This window comes from Stigmatopora argus, chromosome 13 (assembly GCF_051989625.1).
Source record: "Stigmatopora argus isolate UIUO_Sarg chromosome 13, RoL_Sarg_1.0, whole genome shotgun sequence".
NCBI lineage: Eukaryota > Metazoa > Chordata > Actinopteri > Syngnathiformes > Syngnathidae > Stigmatopora > Stigmatopora argus.
The window spans coordinates 17286000-17305126 of record NC_135399.1 but is presented as its reverse complement, the minus strand read 5'-3'; the positions used below and the strand labels follow the sequence as shown (position 1 = coordinate 17305126).

The 19127-nt window shown below is 43.5% G+C and overlaps 4 protein-coding genes across 5 annotated transcripts; 3 read left to right on the top strand and 1 right to left on the bottom strand.

Annotated features, from left to right (window-relative positions):
• Positions 1-230: 230 nt before the first annotated feature.
• Positions 231-3120, top strand: adat3 (adenosine deaminase tRNA specific 3). The gene is made up of 2 exons (XM_077617443.1): positions 231-328; positions 1723-3120. The coding sequence occupies exon 2, from the start codon at positions 1740-1742 to the stop codon at positions 2715-2717; it is 978 nt and encodes a 325-aa protein (XP_077473569.1). The 5' UTR covers positions 231-328; positions 1723-1739; the 3' UTR covers positions 2718-3120.
• alkbh6 (alkB homolog 6) lies at positions 435-1254 on the top strand. The gene has a single exon (XM_077617543.1). It carries the CDS (start codon positions 509-511, stop codon positions 1214-1216), a length of 708 nt encoding a protein of 235 aa, XP_077473669.1. The 5' UTR covers positions 435-508; the 3' UTR covers positions 1217-1254.
• Positions 2991-5594, bottom strand: ormdl1 (ORMDL sphingolipid biosynthesis regulator 1). Its single transcript, XM_077617444.1, has 4 exons — positions 5436-5594; positions 4528-4707; positions 3842-3993; positions 2991-3754 (listed from the first exon to the last, which is right to left on the bottom strand). The coding sequence occupies exons 2-4, from the start codon at positions 4699-4701 to the stop codon at positions 3619-3621; spliced, it is 462 nt and encodes a 153-aa protein (XP_077473570.1). The 5' UTR covers positions 4702-4707; positions 5436-5594; the 3' UTR covers positions 2991-3618.
• A 428-nt stretch (positions 5595-6022) lies between these two features.
• Positions 6023-17684, top strand: pms1 (PMS1 homolog 1, mismatch repair system component). 2 transcript variants are annotated; one of them, XM_077617442.1, is made up of 13 exons: positions 6023-6222; positions 6641-6823; positions 7002-7104; positions 7792-7955; positions 9867-9983; positions 11569-11691; positions 11756-11902; positions 11975-12636; positions 13368-13653; positions 13768-13850; positions 14694-14824; positions 16078-16238; positions 17071-17684. In XM_077617442.1, the coding sequence occupies exons 1-13, from the start codon at positions 6091-6093 to the stop codon at positions 17269-17271; spliced, it is 2493 nt and encodes an 830-aa protein (XP_077473568.1). In that variant the 5' UTR covers positions 6023-6090; the 3' UTR covers positions 17272-17684. The 2 variants fall into 2 exon arrangements, with proteins under 2 accessions (XP_077473568.1, XP_077473567.1); XM_077617441.1 differs by having other exon boundaries at positions 13368-13850.
• Positions 17685-19127: the final 1443 nt, after the last annotated feature.

The window sequence follows — 19127 nt, the reverse complement described above, 5'->3', positions numbered from 1 at the left end:
AAAGTTATGCGGAAATGTGTTCGGAGTGAGTGTATGTGTCACTTGTAAATAGTTCCGTGTATCCGCAAAACATCGCAAAACACTTGAAACAAGTTTTCCTTTGAGAAAATAGATTAAAATAGGCCATACATAAGACAAATATATATGTTGTTTATTACATAAAATGTTTAGGTGAATAGTGGTTCAAATGGATGAGAAAAAAAGTCATTTTTTTCCGTTTTGGGGTGGGACGGGGGAACCTTTAGTCATTTGCACTGTGCCGCAGCCACGAGCGACCGATGCGAGGATCTCATTTTTAATTAACTCCTGCGTTGCACTCCAAAAAGAGGTAAAACAACAAATAATGTGCTTATTCCTGTACGCGTTACTCATATGACGAGATTGTTACAATTTATGTGGAGTATTGCAAAGAGCTGAAGTACTTGGTTATTATTTCCTGTTCACGTGATAGCCTTCTGGCATTTTTTTACCATTTAAATTGAGGTCATATCCCACGTCATTTTTCCTCATGGAGCGTCCGCCAAGTATTTCGGAGGAATTGAGGCATTGTGTCGTGCACGGCGCTCAGCCTACAGTCTATTACATCCCCGATTTTATTTCCGAAGAGGAGGAAACGTATCTCCTGCAGCAGATCTACCAGTCCCCAAAACCCAAGTGGACCCAGTTGTCTGGCAGGAGGCTGCAGAACTGGGGAGGCTTGCCTCGTCCCAAAGGCATGCTCGAGGAACCGATGCCCGGCTGGCTTGATGCGTACTGCCACAAAGTTTCCTCGCACGGGCCATTTGGTGGCAAAACAGCCAATCACGTGCTGGTGAACGAATATAAACCAGGAGAGGGGATTATGCCCCACGAAGACGGACCTCTTTACTACCCGGCGGTCACCACCATCACCCTGGGCTCGCACACCCTGCTGGACTTGTACGCGCCCGTCGGACGCTCGGGGGACGACGCGGTTTCGGCATCGGAGGACGAACGCCATCTTTTTTCTTTGCTTCTGAGGCCGCGCAGCTTGTTGGTGTTGCGGGATGACGCGTACCGAAACCTCCTTCACGGTATCGGGGCGCAGGATACGGACCAGCTGACCGACAAGGTGCTGAACCTGAACGCCGCCGGGGCACGGCCGGGCGAAACGCTGAGCCGAGGGACCCGAGTGTCGCTGACCATTCGACACGTGCCCAAAGTCTTGAAGACCAAGTTTCTTCTCGGGAGGAAGTGAATGTGGATAAACAATGGACGAGTCCGGCATATGAGTAGACCTACAACCTCAAAGTCAAAGTAAATACATTTCTCAAACATCCTCACAAGGGTCGCAAGGGGTGCTGGAGCCTATCCCATTTGACTTGGGCCAATTGCAGGGCACGAGGAGACCAAGGACAATCAATCATAGCTAGTGTTAGGCAAGTTAGAGTGTTCAACCAGCTAGCCTAGCATGCATGTTTTTCGGTTGTGGTGAGGAAACTGGAGTACCCGGAGAAAACCACGCAAGCCCAGGGAGAACATGCAAACTCCACACAGGAAGGTCCTCGACCTGGGATCGAACCCTCGATCTCAGAACTGTGAGCCCGATGCGCTAACCACTCTTGAGATATTTTCCTTCAATAATGCTTGACTTACAAACAATTGCTTCCTTTCTATGGGCAAATACTCGTTAGTAGGGCACTACAAAAAGGCGGTGTGCAAAGATGCTAACCCTGCTCCAATTTGGTCAATCCCACCCGACAGGAGGACTTTTTAAAACAATGGAACCGGACGTCAAGCGGCGGCGAGGCGCGCAGCGCGACTGGGCCTCCTGGACGGCGTACCCCGTCCTCTCCGACGAGCAGACGCGAGCCGTGGAGTTGATCGAGGCTTTTGCCGCGCCCGTCCACGACAAGCGAGCGACGTCGCGATTGGTCAAAGAGCTCAACGAGCTCCACCCCCTGACGGGCCTGCAGCACGTCAAGAGGGTCCGCCCCACTCGACCACGGGAAGGCCGCTCTCACCCCCTGGAGATCCTCTTGTGCCCGGTCGGCCAAGTTTCCGACCCGAACTCGCTCGCCGTCGGGTGCGTCGGCTTGGGCGAGGCTTTCGTGGTCCGGGTTCCGGCTCGCCCCCCTTTGACCCGGCCTCAATTCGAGCTGGCCAGCAAGCACTGGCCCACCAGCTTCCACGAAGACAAATCGGTGACGGACGCCCTCCGAGGAGAATCCTTCGACCCGGCTCGGAAGGCCCAGATGCACGCGTACATGTCGACGGCGGTGGCCGCCGCCCGAGAAGGGAAGGCCTCGGGGATGGAGGCCGCGGGAGCCGTGATGGTGGACCCGGTCTCCCAGAGGATGGTCGCCGTGGCTCACGATTGCCGAGGACAACACCCCCTGTACCACGCCGTCATGGTCTGCGTGGATTTGGTGGCCCGCGGGCAGGGCGGCGGCTGCTACGAGTTGGACACGTATCCGGCCTGCCGCTCTCTCACGACGCCCTTTTCGGACTCCGCCCGGCAACCGTACATCTGCACCGGCTACGACCTGTACGTCACGCGAGAACCGTGCGTCATGTGCGCCATGGCGCTGGTCCACTCGCGGATCGGCCGCGTGTTTTACGGCACGCCGTTTGCCGACGGCGCCCTGGGGACGGAGTACAAGATCCACACGCAGAAAGACCTCAATCATCACTTTGAGGTTTACCAAGGAGTTATGAGGGAACAGTGTGAGGAACTCAACCGTGACTCTTTGAAATAATGATTGGAGGATTTAGTTCGGTTTTAATACTGTGTTCTAGTCTCAATGTATCGCTGCGTCTTCAAAATGTGTTTTTAATGGACTCATTTCTTCATTTGAAATACTACATGGAGGCCCTGGAGCAGCAAAGAAGCCCCAGAATATTACAGACTATACTTTCTGATCTCAGTCAGCAACTTTCAGCCTAGAATACCTCATTCTTGATTTATTCTTGGCATGGAGGAAGTGTTGATTTAAAAAAAAAAAGACACGGAACATGTGCGACAGTAGGAATTCAGAGGAAATACAATTTAATAAGATACAAGTTTGACTTTCCCCAATCCATTTTAACAGACATCTTTCACAAAACCATGTTCATTACCAATAAAATATTCAACATTCACAAAAGACCTGTCTTGTGATTGACTTATAAAGTATTTATAGCATCGATAGATTTGTAAATAAGAGAGGAATCCGTTCAATTACTCAGGAAATCAGTGTACCAATAACAGGCAAGCTTCAAAGGAAGTAAACATTTTCAGTTTAAAACAAAAATACAATTTGAGGCATTGCCATTAGTGTCAGCACATGAATTCAAGTTGGATCATAAACAACAAAAACAATCACAAGTCGCATTGGACCCAGGCCCGCCCGGGTCGGGGGTCAGAAGTGACCCCAAAAAAACAAAAAAAATGCATCACAAACCCTCCCGTTATGTACGGCGAGAACGCTTCTGGATCAATTCGACCCCGGTCGTTTGCAAATTTGATGCAACTCTGAAAAACGTGGTCACATCGAGCCAAAACATAACGGGAGGGTTCGACAGTCATACAAGTTAGAAACGCAAAAGGCATCAAGTCTCCAAAAAGTTTGTTTTTTTCTTTTCCTTACTGTATTTCCCTCAACAGAACCGGATGAGGACTCAGTATTTGTTGATTCCGAAGATTCTCACGCCGTGTAGTTGCGGTAGCTTGGGGATGAACACGCTCAAAAGGGATGCCGTGTTGATGAAGAAGTGCGCCGCGTCGTATTTAGTGTAAAAACTCGCCAGGAAATATCTGTAGGGAAACGGTAGCGAGCCCACGTTACTCGTTCGTCCGTCTTTTGAAAATAAAAACAATTGATAACATAAGGATTGAACTTACAGGATGATAGGGGAAATAGTGAAGAACTTTCTAGAAGACGTGAACTGCACGCCGTAATCGAGCTGTTCCCAGTGGGTGAGAAGTCTGGCTTTGCCTTGATCGGGGGTCTCAAAGGGGGTCCCTTTCACCGCGTGCATGAACACGTACATTCCCTGTAGACGGACGGTATAAAACAATGTGGGTAGAAAGAACATCAACATTAGAGCAACCGTACACAAAAAGTACACAATTATGCTAACACGGGCTGAAAATTGCCACGTAAATATGCCTTCTGCTGGCTAACTACTAACCGAAAGGCAAAAATAAGTCCGAAAATTTATTCTTCAACCCAGATATTTAAAAAAAAAAAAAAATTGGGATCCTAGTATCGATGCGTAAAAAAATCCCTGGATTCTAACTGTAAATTTTCAATTGTCCATCCACGAATAATGGAGGATTGCATAGCTGTTATCCGACTGTGTGTACACAACAACAACAACAACAGTAGGTCTGACATTTGTGTTCATAAATATAGAACCATCTTAATTTAACACTCCTAATATGGATGGCAAATTCGATGTGTGTTTTTTTATTCGGGCAAAAAAAACCGATTGGCCTTCACAGACTGACTTTAATAAGCAATGACAGCTTTGAATTATTATTTTTTTAAAATTTTCCAAACTTCAAAGCCACTTAGTTGCACTCACCAAGTTATGGATGACATTAGTGAGCGTCCACACCACCGGAACGCTGAAGAATGGTATGCTGAGAAGCACAATGTGAAGGATTCCCACCCCCAGCGCGTAGGTCAGCCAGATGCCTCGACTGTTCATGACCCGGGTGTTTGGGTTCACCTCGCTGTGTGCCACACCCACATTCATTCTGGTCTGGGAGATCAAAACAACAGATTTGAGTCCCAAGCGTCGAGCCAGCCTTCATTCAACCTTAACCCGCCGTTGGAGCCAAACTGCCTATCGAGAAAAACTCCATTGCGCAAATCTTGTTGAACTTTGTTCCCTGGCTTGCTTTCAGCTTCCAGCATGGATGAATGCTTGCACTGTTACAACACCACAAAGTAGAAAGATCATCTTCTCCCTTGTACCGTTTATAATAATATGGAATACAAGTTCACTTTTCTTTATATCATAGATTTCTTTAATCATGCTGTTGCCTTTTATCTGGTATAGTATAGTCTTTCAAGTCAATAGATAGTATATACTAGTGTATATATAGTCAATGTCAACCTATAGCAGGTTCAGACATTTAAAAAAGACAAATTGAAAGTGACATTTAAAAATAAAAGTCAGTCGATGAGGTTTTACGTCAAAATGTGAACGTATTTCTGTCTCCAAATAGGAACTCCATGGTAACAGATGTTTGCCAAAATAAATGCGTCTCATGTAGATGCACCATGACACTTGTAACTGACGCCTGGGACAAACTGAAATATGGAATAACCATTACGTTCAAATATTAGTCATTTAGGTCCTGTACTGTATGTTTGTACTACAAAAGTGTTTGTCACGTAGCAGATGGCGCAGAAAACGCGTGGGAATTCATCTACTTTTGATTTAATTACGTGGAAAGGCGAGACATAAAGCAGCCGAAGACTTACTTGTTACAGCAGCGAGTAATGGAAATGCCCAGAGAGGCGATCTAATGCCAAAAGAAATTGAAAAGATCTTGTTGTGGATGCACTTTTCTTTAGCCGACGAGCGCAGGGAGACAAAGCGGAAGTGCATGAACGCAAAGTGCATTACGTTATGAACGTCAGACACAACACGACTTCCTGTTACTGATAGTCAGGAATAGGACCAGGGAAAAATTGCGTGTGTATTGTACTTACATGTTTACTAAAGTGTTTAAAAGTTTTAAAAAATGATAAATGGTGTCTCTTGTGTTACATGTGTGCATTTTACAAATGTGTTTTTGGATCGGTTGCGCCTTGCAGTTTAAACTCAGGGTATAGGAGCTCTTTAGAATTCGGCCCAATTTTTGATCCCAGCCAATCAACGCTTTGTATTGAAATTAGGCCATATGCGCAATAAACATTTGTTTACGAAATTGTTACAGGCCAAATAAAAGTACAATTTTCTGTAGTATTTGTGTACTTAATTGTATACAGTAATTATATAGTTGGTATCATACAAATTTTAGTAAGCGTTTAGCATGGGGGAAAAACAATGACGTCATCTAATAGCGACTCCGCTTCACATGGCGTGCAAGCCAACAGTATTTTCCTCGTGTTGCTTTTCATATTTACGGTCGATATGAAGCAACTACCCAGAGAAACTGTTCGACTGTTATCCAGCGCACAGGTCATCACTTCGGTGACAAATGTTGTGAAAGAGCTGCTGGAGAACTCACTGGATGCTGGCGCTTCTGCCATTGATGTTATACTGGTAATGTTAATTTGTCGTTCCTATGGAACCTTCCAGATGTGAAAAAAAACGCCATCAAACTTCTTGCTTTCCAAGGTGTATCTTGCGACCGTGATATTTTATATTTGTAACTTGAGTTTTTCTTCCCAACACTTGAAACACTTTCCCCGTAAATACGAGGCCAAAGCCCCAAACAATTTGTTTGACATGGTCGCCACGTGAACTGATTCTGTTTAGAATTTTTTTTTCAAGCTTCTTCCTTGCTCACTCATTAGTTAAAATTTTTCATGCGACACAAAAAAAAAAATCACAGTATGTACACTGAACAATATTGTTATAAGTAAAAAAAAAAAGCAACCAGAATACCTATGTCAATCATCAGGTCTATTGTGTTTGTGAATGTGAAAATCTCATGAACATTTTTGATCCACAAATGCAGGAGAACTACGGTTTGGATCGGATCGAGGTACGCGACAACGGGCGAGGAATCGCAGCCGCCGACACGCCGGTGATGGCAATGCCCAATTTCACCTCCAAGATCCAAAGCCACGAAGACCTCGAGGGCCTCCAGACCTACGGCTTCAGGGGAGTGGCTCTCGGCTCTATTTGCGCCGTGGCGGAGGTCAGTTCAAGTCACCAGTCATTTTCACTTTTCAACTTTCGCTTTATCATCACTTCTAAATCATCTTGTATGTGCTGGAACCATTCTTTTAAGTCTAAGATAAGACTAAAATCAATGTTTGTATATGTGAGAATCGTGTTTTGCTGCCGAAGACTCCTATTTTTCTGTCCTTCTCCAGGTTATGATCACCACCAAGACGGAGGATGATGACATCAGCACTCAGTATACGCTTAACAACCAAGGCAGTGTGGTATCCCAGAAGCCAACTCACTTTGGCCAAGGTATGGCAAACCTTTGCATTTCAACAACAACTGTAACATTTTTTTAAAGTGACTTGTTCAACCATTCACCTCAACCAATCCTATATTTCCAGTTTTTCATCAATTTGACTTATTTTTTTCCACAACTCATAATTGTTAGTATAATACTAAAATATACAGTATTTTGAGGAAAAAAACATTGTGATATTAACTCACCGAAACGACCTATTTTTTTCGTAAGCCAACAAAAGTACATGCTCTAATACAGGGGTCGGGAACCTTTTTGACGAAGAGAGCCATAAACAATTCATATTTTCAAACATTATTCCTTGAGAGCCATACTCAGAATTTAAAAGTAAAAATACATGAAAATGTGTGCATTTATTAATCATTTCACCACTTTGAAAGTAAAAAAAAGTCTCTGAATTCTTTTAAGAATATTTTTTCATGGTTGCTAATCAATGAGTATCAATGAGAGTATGCATGCAGAAGAGTATAATGAAGAAAAATTATGATTCAAAAGCCGCTGCGTTCGGGACTTAGGTGGTCTCTCACCAGCGGTTCCCATATTTTATCACACAGGTTAGTGGCGAGCCATATACACTCATCAAAAGAGCCACATATGGCTCCCGAGCCATAGGTTCCCTACCCCTGCTCTAATATATGTACCCATTCATTGGGTTAAAATATTGTTGCTCCGTGTTGCAGGCACTACGGTTAGCGCGCTGGAACTTTTCAAGAATGTTCCCGTAAGACGACAATATTTCTCATCAACCAAGAAGTGCAAGGAGGAGGTGAAAAAAGTCCAGGACCTGCTTCTATCTTACGCCATTGTGATTCCGGATTTGAGACTCACGCTGAACCACAACAAGGCAAGCCACCCTCGTACGTATTTTGGCAGATCCTAGTCATGCTTTTTTACACTTTTTTACGCTTTTTACACTTACACTTTGCTGTGTTCAGCAAATTTGAGTGGTATATATTTCCAATATTCACACTTTTATCAAAATATTTTTGGTGTACCATAGAAAACTAATAATGCCAGGCAATTCATAGTAATTACACATGGTCAACCACATGCAACCACAAGGTGTCCTCAGTAGTCTTCAGGTTTGGTACTTGCAAGTTTTGGATTGTTTGCGCTGAGAAAATACATGAAGGAATTTGCAGGATCTAAAAAAAATATTGCAGTATTTACTATAATGCAGAATTTCTTCAGATTGCTATTATTTATTATTAATTTAACCAAGATTTCGGACATTTGGCATTTATTCTTGTATGCTTCTGGGTCCTATTGAGATGCTAACATTATTAGAAAATGTGTTAAAAAAAGGTAGTGTTTTTTTGCATTTTTTTTTTTTATTAATGTTTGAAATGAGTTAAGTTCACACAACAATCAGGGTTAAGTCAACTGCATTTTCCTTTTCTTTTCCTCATGTGTTCTTTTGCATGTTATTTTTACTTTTGATTGAACCACCTCAACAAAAAAAAAAACATTTCCGAGCTTCTCAAGTTCTTTTAGAAGATTAGCTCAATCAGCCATAGAAATATGAAGCCACTGGACATTTCTATCCCTCATCCACTTTCTCACCACGGCTAATCACAGCTGTCAGGTGCTCCAAAACACAAATATGAGTGACCGTGAAGTCGGATTTAGCTGATTATGATGCTTGAGTAAGTTGCTGAACTCAGCGGCAGTTTCTGTTTCGGGCCGCCCAAAGCGTGCAAATGTTTGTACGTGGGCTACGTGGGTCAGGCCGGGGCCACGGCGCCACCGTATGCCACGCCACGTTCCTAGAAATCACTTTCAAAGTTGTTAACTGTGAGTAATGCCTCCATTTTGTACATTCAGCTCTGGCTGGCTGGTTGGCCTGGCCCTATCCTTTACCACCATTCCTGCTATTCGGGCCCGTGTGTCGTCTTTCACGGCTTCTTTACGAGCTGTTTACAGGAGCGATCCGTTTTCATGCGCTAACTGTACGTCAAATAGCTCATGCGTGCCTATCGTGGAGGGCAGGAGTTTGAAAAGAAATACAACTACTGTACTAGTCATTTGTTTTCCTTTTTTGAGGGGCCATTATGTATTATGTTTGTCAATGCCAACTCAAGTGTCGGTGTTGAGTTGGCATCGACTCTTCTTGTTCAAAAGCACGTTAGTTGGTCCCAAGCAGATCATTTTTGCGGATTTCAACAGCTTGCGCAAAAATCAAAACAAGGCAACAATGCAGGGGGATGTGCAGAATTATTATTATTTTTTTTATCCTGGTCCCAAGAGGTTGAAATCTGCAAAAATGATCTGTCAACTAACGTGCTTTTGAACAAGAAGAGTCGATGCCAACTCAACATCGACTCTTCTTGTTCAAAAACACATTAGTTGGTCTCAACAGATCATTTTTGTGGATTTCAACAGCTAGCGCAAAAATCAAAACAAGGCAACAATGTAGGGGGATGTGCAGAATTATTATTATTTTTTATCCTGGTCCCAAGATGTTGGTCGCTAGCGGGCCGGCTCGTTATGAAAACTGAAATGGCATTGCTAGAACATGATGTTTTTGGGGGATATGTTTTTTCTTCATATCCTCGGATGGCATTTGAACTAGAAATTGCATTGAAAGCTCCCTCGATGTCACTTATTTTGTTGCCATTTTAGTTGTTCCTTTTTGTATTCCTCTGCAGAATTGCAGATTCTCCTGAATCTGCAACTGAATACATTTTTAGAGAGCGTCAACAATCATCATTGGTCAATTCTTCCATGTTGAATCATTCATGCCACTTTGTTTCAGGTGTTGATCTGGCAGAAGATCAAGGCGGCTAACCACAGGGACGCTCTCCTCGCTATGTTGGGCTCGCATACAGTTGCCAACCTACTTCCGTGTCACCATCATCAAGAGGAAGCCGAGGTTTGTTGCTAACTACAAAACAACAATCGCAAGTAAAATAGAGGAATTAGGTTATAATTTCCTTCAAAGAGTTGACATTTTGTAAATACCCATCTAAAAGTGAAAAACAACTGAAATCAACACTTGTAGGAATCGTGAGGTAGGCCGCGGAGATCATATAATCCAGATCAAAGATTGCAAAAAATGTTTGTGACAATGGCCAATCATTTAGTCTTTTCTGCTCCGCTTTAAAAAAAAACAAAAAAAAAAACTAGACGTGAACACGGAGATAAGCACACATTTCATGACGTCATGATTTGGAATTATTTTCCAAAAATGGCCGTATCATTCGTAGAAATATATGACAACATTTTTTTTCTCTTTTTATAGTTACTGAATGTGTTAATCCATTGTTAAACTAATCTCTAATATCTTGAGTTTCAAGTACAAATCAAGTTTTGTAAATAACAAGATTCCAGCTCTCGTGCTATGAAAAAATAGTCATGACATATATTTAGTTTCTTGAGGTTCACAACCTGAGTGTGAGCTATTTTTATTTTATTATTTTTTGTGCCCTGCCATTTACCGTAATTCATTCCACTCCAATTTTACTCAACCATAATATGACCAAGCACAACAAAAATGAATGTGTCTTTATCATAAAAATTCCTATGATAGTGGAGCGTGAGCTAATAGCCAAGTAGAGCTGGTTTCAAGCCAACAAATGTGGTCAGCTGGTCACCGGCCAACCAGTCCCTTGCTTTCCTGATGAAGAGAATGTGATTTTTTTTTTGTTAGCTAAGCTTTGTTGTGCCTCGTGTAATTAAATTAAGATCTGAGCGGTAACTTTTGTTTTGGGTCACGGTAGGTGCCGTGCGGCTCGCTAAGTCAACGTTAATACGTTCTGGCAGATATAGTAGTTTTGTTTCTCTCATTTTTCTCCAGCGCTGGTCGCCGATATGACATTGCTAGATTGCTCATTAAGGGTGCCGGGTCGACCGGTGGCTCGTTCGGGCGAGATTTGGGACAAAATGCCACATCCGTTTTTCTAACTTGAAGCCCTTGGAGGGCAAGAAGTGGCCCCTAATGAGCAGAAACGGGGAGAAACACATGTGCCCCCAAAATGAGAAAGGCTTCGTTTATTGGCGTCTTTTAGCCAGCATTGTAAATAATGAGCCTGAAGCCATGTGGAGGGAAGAAGAAGAAAAAAAAACAGGCTTTTCGCCACCTGGGATCGATACAAGATTAATAGCGCTTGTAATGCCTTACAAGCTTTCTTCTGTAAGGGCCGTTTTTAGTAGGATTGTTCACTTTTATGTCTAATCATGAAATTTAGCTCGAGGGAACAGTTGCAAGAAAGATTTTTAGGTATTTATTTCTCATTCTCAGTCAGTCGTAGAAAAAAAATGACTCAGTTTTTATCCAATGAGTTTTTTTTCAATAGTTATTTTCCGCAATCTTGAAGTTTGGTCAGAAAGATTTATTTCGCTACTTGTAATTTGAATCAACTGTTGGTCAACCGTGTTATACAATCTGATACTACGAGATAGTTTTACTTTTTTAAATGTTGCTAATATTGTCTATTTTTTTTTTTTATCGACTCCAGATTTTTCTGGAGGGTTTTTTCCCCAAACCAGGAGCTGATGTCTCTTCAACCAGCACTTTGGTTCCAAAAAAGACCTTCATTTACATCAACAACCGGCCCGTCCACCATAAGGAAATCACTAAAGTAAGATTCTTGTATTCGTAGTTCTAACAGCTTCCCAATCAATTTTCCTACCATCTGCCATCAGCTACTCCGTCAACACTACGCGGCGCAATACCACGACAAGTCGGCGCAAAACCGCTACCCTATCGTCATGCTTAAAATCGCCGTTTCGCCCGCTTCGGTGGATGTCAATCTGACACCGGACAAGACCCAGGTCCTTCTCCACAACAAGGTATTTCCAGAACTCCATCGCCAGGCAAATAACAACGTCCCGATGACCGATCAATTCTCTCTTGGCTTTCAGGAAGCTTTGTTTACCGCGTTAGAAGCTCTGCTCGTTTCTCTCTACGGCTATCGACCAAGTGGCGACGCTCCGACGGAGCAGCTTTGCCCCGAGACATCCTCGAAAACCGGCGCTGTCGAAGCGGAGGCATTACGTCATGTGACAAATCCCAACCTGGAAGAGCCACAGAGCAGACGGACCCCCAACGGCGACTCCTCCCCCTCGGCGGCAGACGACCGGACCGTCAAGCGAATGGCCGGCGGTGATGAAACTCTGCGTTCTCCAACTGAACTCCCCGAAGAAACCGAGAAGAACGCCGACTCGAGTAGATGGCGTATATCGAGCGAAGAATGGAGCAAAGGCACGGCTCTGACCGACCCGGTATCGGGAGAACCGCTGCGACCCGTCACCGTCCATCAAATCTCCGCTCCGATTGGCGCCGTTGATGACGGGATGGAAGCGGGCAAAAAAACAGGCAACGTCATCACGGAAAAGCGCGTGGCTCTGAGCGCCTTTGACCTGATCGGCAATCGGGCGCTGAGGGCGCCGCAGTCAGCGCTCGCCCTTTTTGAGAAGGAGGCCCGATTGGAGGTTCTCAGGGAGAACCCTGCTGCCGGCCTACAGGAGATCAGCATGGCGGTAAATGACAGGTGGACAAATCTAATGGAGGAAGAACGTAAGATGTAAGTTTCAGGGATATTTTCTAGAAATTCGGCTATTTCCCTATTTCTTTTTGGAGCTATCCTCATCTAAAACGCAGTGACCTCAGGGAAGTACAGTAATCCCTCGATTATCGCGGGTTCACTTATCGCAAATTTGCGAAATTAGCAATTTTTTGTAAATTTAATTTAAGTTCATAACTATTTGAAAATCCACGCTGAAACTTGTAAGCGGAAGCCACTTTTGCTACTACGACTACACTGAAGAAAAAAAGTATTTAATTTTTTTTAAATAATATTTAATTTTTTAAAAAAGGTATATATATTTTTGACGTTCATAATAATGTGAAAATCCACGCTGAAACTCGTAGGCGGAAGCCACTCTTGCTTCTAGGACTCAGCACTGAAGAAAAAAAAGTTAAAATAGGGGTTATCGCGGCCATGTTTGGTCTACATTAACCACGATATTTGAACAATTACTGTACAAGAAAACCTTTATTTAAAGGACAAATGAGGGAGCTTGTCAGTGTCATCTGTTAAATGTAGACACTATTTGGACATGGACTGCCAAGGTAAGACAGTTATTTGGGAAGGACAGAATAAAAAACATGTCCCGTTATTTCGCGTATCACACCACAGTGAATTGAATTTGTCATCTTTTATGGAATGGTTATTTATGGCTTGATTAAAATGGCCTCTAGTCATTTGACGATTTCAGCATCGTCACTTTTGGAATATCTTTGTGTATTTTACAGATATGAGGAGAAGGCCCAAAAACAAGTGGAACTCCACCACCGCACTTGCGCAGCCAAACTGGCCCACAGCGGCAGAGCGAAAGAGCGGCGGTCGGTCTCCGCGCCGGGCTCCAAGCGCAAGGCCCCGTTTTCCAACCAGCAGCTGCTGGATGAGCTCTTCTCCTCTCAGACCCACAAGAAGCCCAGGAGCTCGCCGCCGCCGCCGCCCAAGCCCAGCCGGCCCCTCGCCTGTTGCTTATCCAGCATCCGCTCGCGGCTACGGCGTCTCGCATCGTACCGGAGCGAGGTGCCGGCGCCGCCATCGCGGGGCCTCCGTCTTATAAACCGGCTGGCCTCCCAGAGCGCCTGGGTCATTTCGTGCGGTCAGAGGCTGATGTTGTTCAACCCGTATCGGGTACAGGAGACCTTGCTGCTTCAGAGGCTCCTCCAGAATCACGTCCTCCCAGCGGTCACTCTGCAGAACCCAATCCACGTAACCGAGAGGTAATGTGTCACTCGCTTCTCACTTGCAAACGGCCAAAGCTGGCCACCGATCAACAATGCTTTTAGGGCCGAATAGCCAATATCATTTTTACGTCTAAATACTGTACATAGTGTACATCGCTGGGCAAACTCACTTTCTTGAACCCGGTCCATGGTGAGATGCCTTTTTGCAATTATGCATTCAGTTTTATTTTTTCAAATGAGGATAGATACGCACTGTTTTAAAGTCCCACTGTCACCTCAAGGGTTGAATTTGATAGGCTGGATTAATAAATGAGTTACAAGACATTGGGTTTTGTGCCCAAAAAGCGCAAAAGACAGTTTTCAATTTCAAAATGTCTTCAGTACTAATTATTTTGAGTGGCTACAGCACATTGAAGGAAGGTTAACAGCCACTAATTATTCTATTGTGTTGTTTTGGTGAAGTTTTTGCCAATGAAAAGTTGTTAACAATGACATTGGAAGCGACCAGTAAAAAAAGATTCAGAATTTCATATTTTCTGTTGCTAAATTATTCATTTTTCAATCACTAGGCTTACTTGTCGTGTTGAGAGGCGTCATTTTAAGATGCTTTTTAATTAATTGTGTTAGAAAAACAAAATGACAGTGATATTTGGAAATAAGTTCATATTGGACGAAAGTTCCTCTTTATTTTTTTACTTTAAAAAAATCTTGCAGTTTAATCAACCACAAAAGAAAACATTTATCCAATTTGTAGGTAAAACTATTGACACTTAGGTCCCACTCCCAATGGATTGGCCGTCTGTTGCCGTCAACAAAAACATGATTATTTACCGCCAACCCTCACAGTTTTCCTTGTGTTTTTTTTTGTTTCTTCCGTAGCTGTTTAGGGGGAAGCGACTACACGGAGGCTTTGTGCAACATGGAGAAACAAAGTCCAGATGTCAACGGGAGGATGTTCATATCTGACCCAAGACTTGTGGCCAACGGCTTTAAAGTCACCCTCACTCCAGGTGAACAAAATACAGTAATCTCTCCATTATCGCGGTTAAAGTAGACCAGACAAGTCCACGATTAACGAAAAAACGCAAAGTAGGCTGACACCCAATGTTCCCTGTAAGCTGCGGACGTGCGCATTTGCGCACTACTCTCGTCTTCTCTGTGCACAGCAAATCATATGGAGCGCACGAAATAAAATCCCAATTAAAAAAAAATTTTTTTTTTGCTGTGAGGCCGACGCGCGAACCACTCATCCGCCGGGCCGCCCATTCATAGATATTAATCATTACATTTTATTATTACTAAATCATTTATGTGTAGTAGACATACACCTGCTTATGGCAGGTGTGATACTGGTGTGTGCCCATAGCGAGCAATGATGATGTTGCTCACACCGGTACTCAACAAAAAATTAGAGGGAACATTGGTGACACCAGCAAAAAAAAAATGTCCCCCAGAAAAAAAAACGTGATGTTGTGAAGCCGCGATAATCGAGGGATTACTGTATTTAGTTAACACTAAATGATCTTTTGTTGGATGACATCCATACGGCTTTTTGAAAATGTCAATTCTGCGCGATTTGTCCCTGTAAAGGCATTCCGCTCAGGATATAATATTACACGCCACCTTCAGACCGGCAGCAAAAAGCAAAACAAGCCCCGAGCAACGTGCTAGCGGGTGTAAATATTTTTCCTCGGCGTTTCGTAACATAATGGCCGTTAACTGACAGTTTGGCCCGATTTCTTCTTCATTACCGGGATTATTTCTCAGCATCCCGCCCGCGATGGCGGCTTGTTTTTGTTGCCGAACGGGCTCGGCCACAGTGGAAGTTGGCGTCTTGCCCGACCGACGCCGCGACCTTTTCAGCGGGCTCCGTCGCCCAGCGTGCAGGTGATCAAAATGGTTGCCCTGTGAGAAATTTCTGGAATTTTTATCCCCAGTGGGGCTTTTGCCAAAGACTGGCACGGGATGCGTGTCGGATCCGGGAATATTTTCGGGAAGGCAAAACTCAAAGGTGGAGCGTGCCATCTCGGTGTCAGAAATATACATTTGCATGATTTATGATATTTCCTCTTTAAATGACAGGCCGTATTTTCTTCCGACTTCCTTTTGCTCTTCTGGGGATTCTATTAGTCATTTAACACTCCATTTGGCCCCGCACCGTTTGAATGGGGGAGCGACCAAACTGTAAATCACAATGTTTATTTATTTTCATTTCCTGGAGATGCAATCTTATTAATCCTGACTTTCTGCTTGTCTTGGCCAGGCCACGCGTCCGCCGGGAGACATCTGGAAGTGACGGCGCTGGCCGACTGCGTGCCTTTCCTCGGCCTGGAGGACCTGGGGGAGATCGTGACTGCCGTTTTTCGCAGGAAGGCCAAAACGGTGCAGGAGTGCCGTCCGCTCAAGGTGTCCAACTACCTCCAAGTGAGTGATGGAGCCAGGAAAAGTGTCCTGAAATGAAGTACGGTGGTACCTCGAGATACGAGCTTCATTCGTTCCAGGATAGAGACTTTTTGCACGGCAACGCGCTCGTAACATAACATAAACAAATTGAAATGAACTTGGATTACGATGCAGACACACTCAAAAATAAGTTGAATCTAACCTTACACTAAACTTCATTCTAATTTTGTTTTAAATTTTAATACCGTTCTCCCGGGTTGGCTCTATTGGCCCCGCCTCCACCCTGACTTTCAAATGCAACCTATCGAGGGTTGTTTGCTTTTGTCTTCCCTTCAAAATATTCCAAAAATGATGCACACAAATGTCCTCACAATAGGATAACGCACCACCACACGAGAACTAGTAAATACTCCTCTCGTATTAGCGATCGCTCCGCCATTCGCACTGACTAATGGGGAAAAAAACACGCAAAAATGCAATGCTCCGCCCAGTGCTCGTAGAGACATTACACGAGGGAGTTGCGACGGGGAAGACAGTGGCCATGATGTTCTTATGAGCAGCCTCTGGCGTCCGCTCTCTGCTCGTATATCAAAATTTGTCTCATATCTCAAGATAAAGATTTGCTCAAAATTTTACTCTTATCTCAAATTGCTCGTATGTCGGGGCACTCGTATGTCGAGGTAACACTGTACAGTAATACCTCGTTTATCACGGTTAATAGGTCCAAATCCTTCCGCAATTTTGGTCCGGACCGAAGTAAGCGTTACTATTGACTTTCCTGGTGCGAATATGTCCCAAAATGTCGACGTGCGAGTAGTTTTGTTCGGTTTTTGACTCCATTTTTCGTACGTAGAGCGAAGCCGTTCGACTGGCCCGAAAGATGCCCGCCCATTTGTCCAGGGAGGACGCGGAAGTCATCCTGAGGAGGATGGAACAGCAACTGGGTGAGAACATGCGCACGTGTTTCCACGGACGAGATTTGGTACACACGCTGTGTGACGTCCCTCAGAATGACGAGCAGGCTCGAGCTCTCTTTCAACCTTTGGCATTATGAATGGCCAATTGGAACATTATCTTCATTTTGCGCGTTTCAACTCACTGCCATTGACGACCAGAGACATCCAATCTGTTTGAATTGATCATTTGGATATCTTTTGCCATCAGTGGCACTGAAACATGCTAGCATAACAAATTCAGAGACAAGTCTTTTAACCCTCAAGTTCTATTTTGGGGTTCAATCATGCGATTTTCCCTTGGATCTAAATTTATTTCTTCCAATTATACATAGTAAAAAATCTCACTTTGTTTTTGCAATATGGTTTCCATGGTTCTCCAGGTTTTAAATGTTCTTGACTTAACAAGTAGATAGAAAGGAATCTGTATCAAGTGGATTTCATTTGTATTAGCTCAATTCAGCAATATTTTTGAAAGAGCCACCATGATTATAAATCCTTTTTTTTTTTTCAATTGTTGTGGTTTTTCCTCTAAATCCTGGTATTTTAACCCTTTGAAGCCCAAACACAATAGTTTACTGCAAAAGAAGTTATTTCAACTTAACGGTCTTTCGGAACAAAAAGACTCCAAAATTTTAAATAGAATTTGTCATAGAATTGTATCATTGTTCGATTTTAATCCAATGGAAAAAAAAACATTGCTCAAAATTAATGTATCATATATGTTGCGTTTGGCCTGTGTTTACTTTTATAAATAAAAATATCGATTTGAGAGTGCAATTCCCACCAGTAGTGACATACTAACAAATTAGATAGATTAGATTAGATTAAATGTAACTCTTGCTTAGAAGTGCGGGTAAAAGAAATGTAGTTAAAATACCAAAGAATATTGTTACATGCTAAATTTAATAAAGCTATGTTCAGTAGGAAAGATCCTCTCGTTAATATACTTGATGTAATACACACTCCGTGGGCACTTTATTAGGTACACCTGTTCAGCCTAATCAACCCATCATGGCGGCACGCTCAGTTTATCCATCTAGTTTTTATTTTTTTAAACCGCTACTGTTTATCTATCTCCTCGTCATCTGCTATTTTTTAGTCATTCTTAACCCATTTCAACTTTTCAAAAGTGGTAAACCCCTTTTGTCCATCGCAGGAAAAATGCATGCTCAATAGGGTTTATGTTGCGAAATGTTTCGTCCTATCTATCTCTTTGTCATCTGCTATTTTTTAGTCATTCTTAACCCATTTCAACTTTTCAAATGTGGTTAAACCCTTTTGTCAATTGTAGGAAAAATGCGTGCTCAATAGGGTTTATGTTGCGAAATGTAAGGAAAAATGCATGCTCAATAGGGTTTATGTTGTTAAATGTTTCGTCCTATACATCTCGTCATCTGTTATTTTTTAGTCATTCTTAACCCATTTCAACTTTTCAAACGTGGTAAAACCCTTTTGTCAATTATAGGAAAAATGCATGCTCAATAGGGTTTATGTAGCGAAACTTTTCGTCCTATTTTCTTGCTGCCTGGGCCTTGGAAATTCATGCTTTTTAGGAAAAATGAAATCTTAGTACTATCATTTAGTCCGCCCCCTAGATTATTTAGTCCCCCCAAAGTGAGCCATGAGTGGCTTTTCACTCAGCGTTCCGTCAAAAACACGGAATCCCCATCTTAAGATAATATTATAGTCGAGCCTAGAAAAGGTCAAAGCTCGCCACGTGTCTGCTTCGACGTGAGATGAGCCTCCTTCCATCTGGCTTCGGGTGACGGATGGACGGAGGGACGGCAGCTCCGTCCCCTCCGTCCGTCCGCTCCTGTGGGAAAGTCTTGTAAATGCACGGCTGAGTTTTCTGGCGCCGCCAATGCATGCAGCAGCCGCGGAATCTGCGCCCTACGCGCTACGTTATCCTTTATCGCCCAAGGGGCGTATCGGAGTAATTGGGAAGGAAGGATTA

What these genes read in the sequence shown, in the direction of transcription:
- alkbh6 (XM_077617543.1), top strand. Translation starts at nt 509, where the DNA reads ATGGAGCGTCCGCCAAGTATTTCGGAGGAATTGAGGCATTGTGTCGTG.
- pms1 (XM_077617441.1), top strand. Translation starts at nt 6,091, where the DNA reads ATGAAGCAACTACCCAGAGAAACTGTTCGACTGTTATCCAGCGCACAG. An exon ending in CTGCCATTGATGTTATACTG is followed by an intron (nt 6,223 to 6,640) that starts GTAATGTTAATT and finishes CCACAAATGCAG; the next exon opens with GAGAACTACGGTTTGGATCG. An exon ending in CCAATCCACGTAACCGAGAG is followed by an intron (nt 13,851 to 14,693) that starts GTAATGTGTCAC and finishes TTTCTTCCGTAG; the next exon opens with CTGTTTAGGGGGAAGCGACT.
- adat3 (XM_077617443.1), top strand. Translation starts at nt 1,740, where the DNA reads ATGGAACCGGACGTCAAGCGGCGGCGAGGCGCGCAGCGCGACTGGGCC.
- ormdl1 (XM_077617444.1), bottom strand. Translation starts at nt 4,701, where the DNA reads ATGAATGTGGGTGTGGCACACAGCGAGGTGAACCCAAACACCCGGGTC. An exon ending in CTAATGTCATCCATAACTTG is followed by an intron (nt 3,994 to 4,527) that starts GTGAGTGCAACT and finishes GTCCGTCTACAG; the next exon opens with GGAATGTACGTGTTCATGCA. An exon ending in ACTATTTCCCCTATCATCCT is followed by an intron (nt 3,755 to 3,841) that starts GTAAGTTCAATC and finishes GTTTCCCTACAG; the next exon opens with ATATTTCCTGGCGAGTTTTT.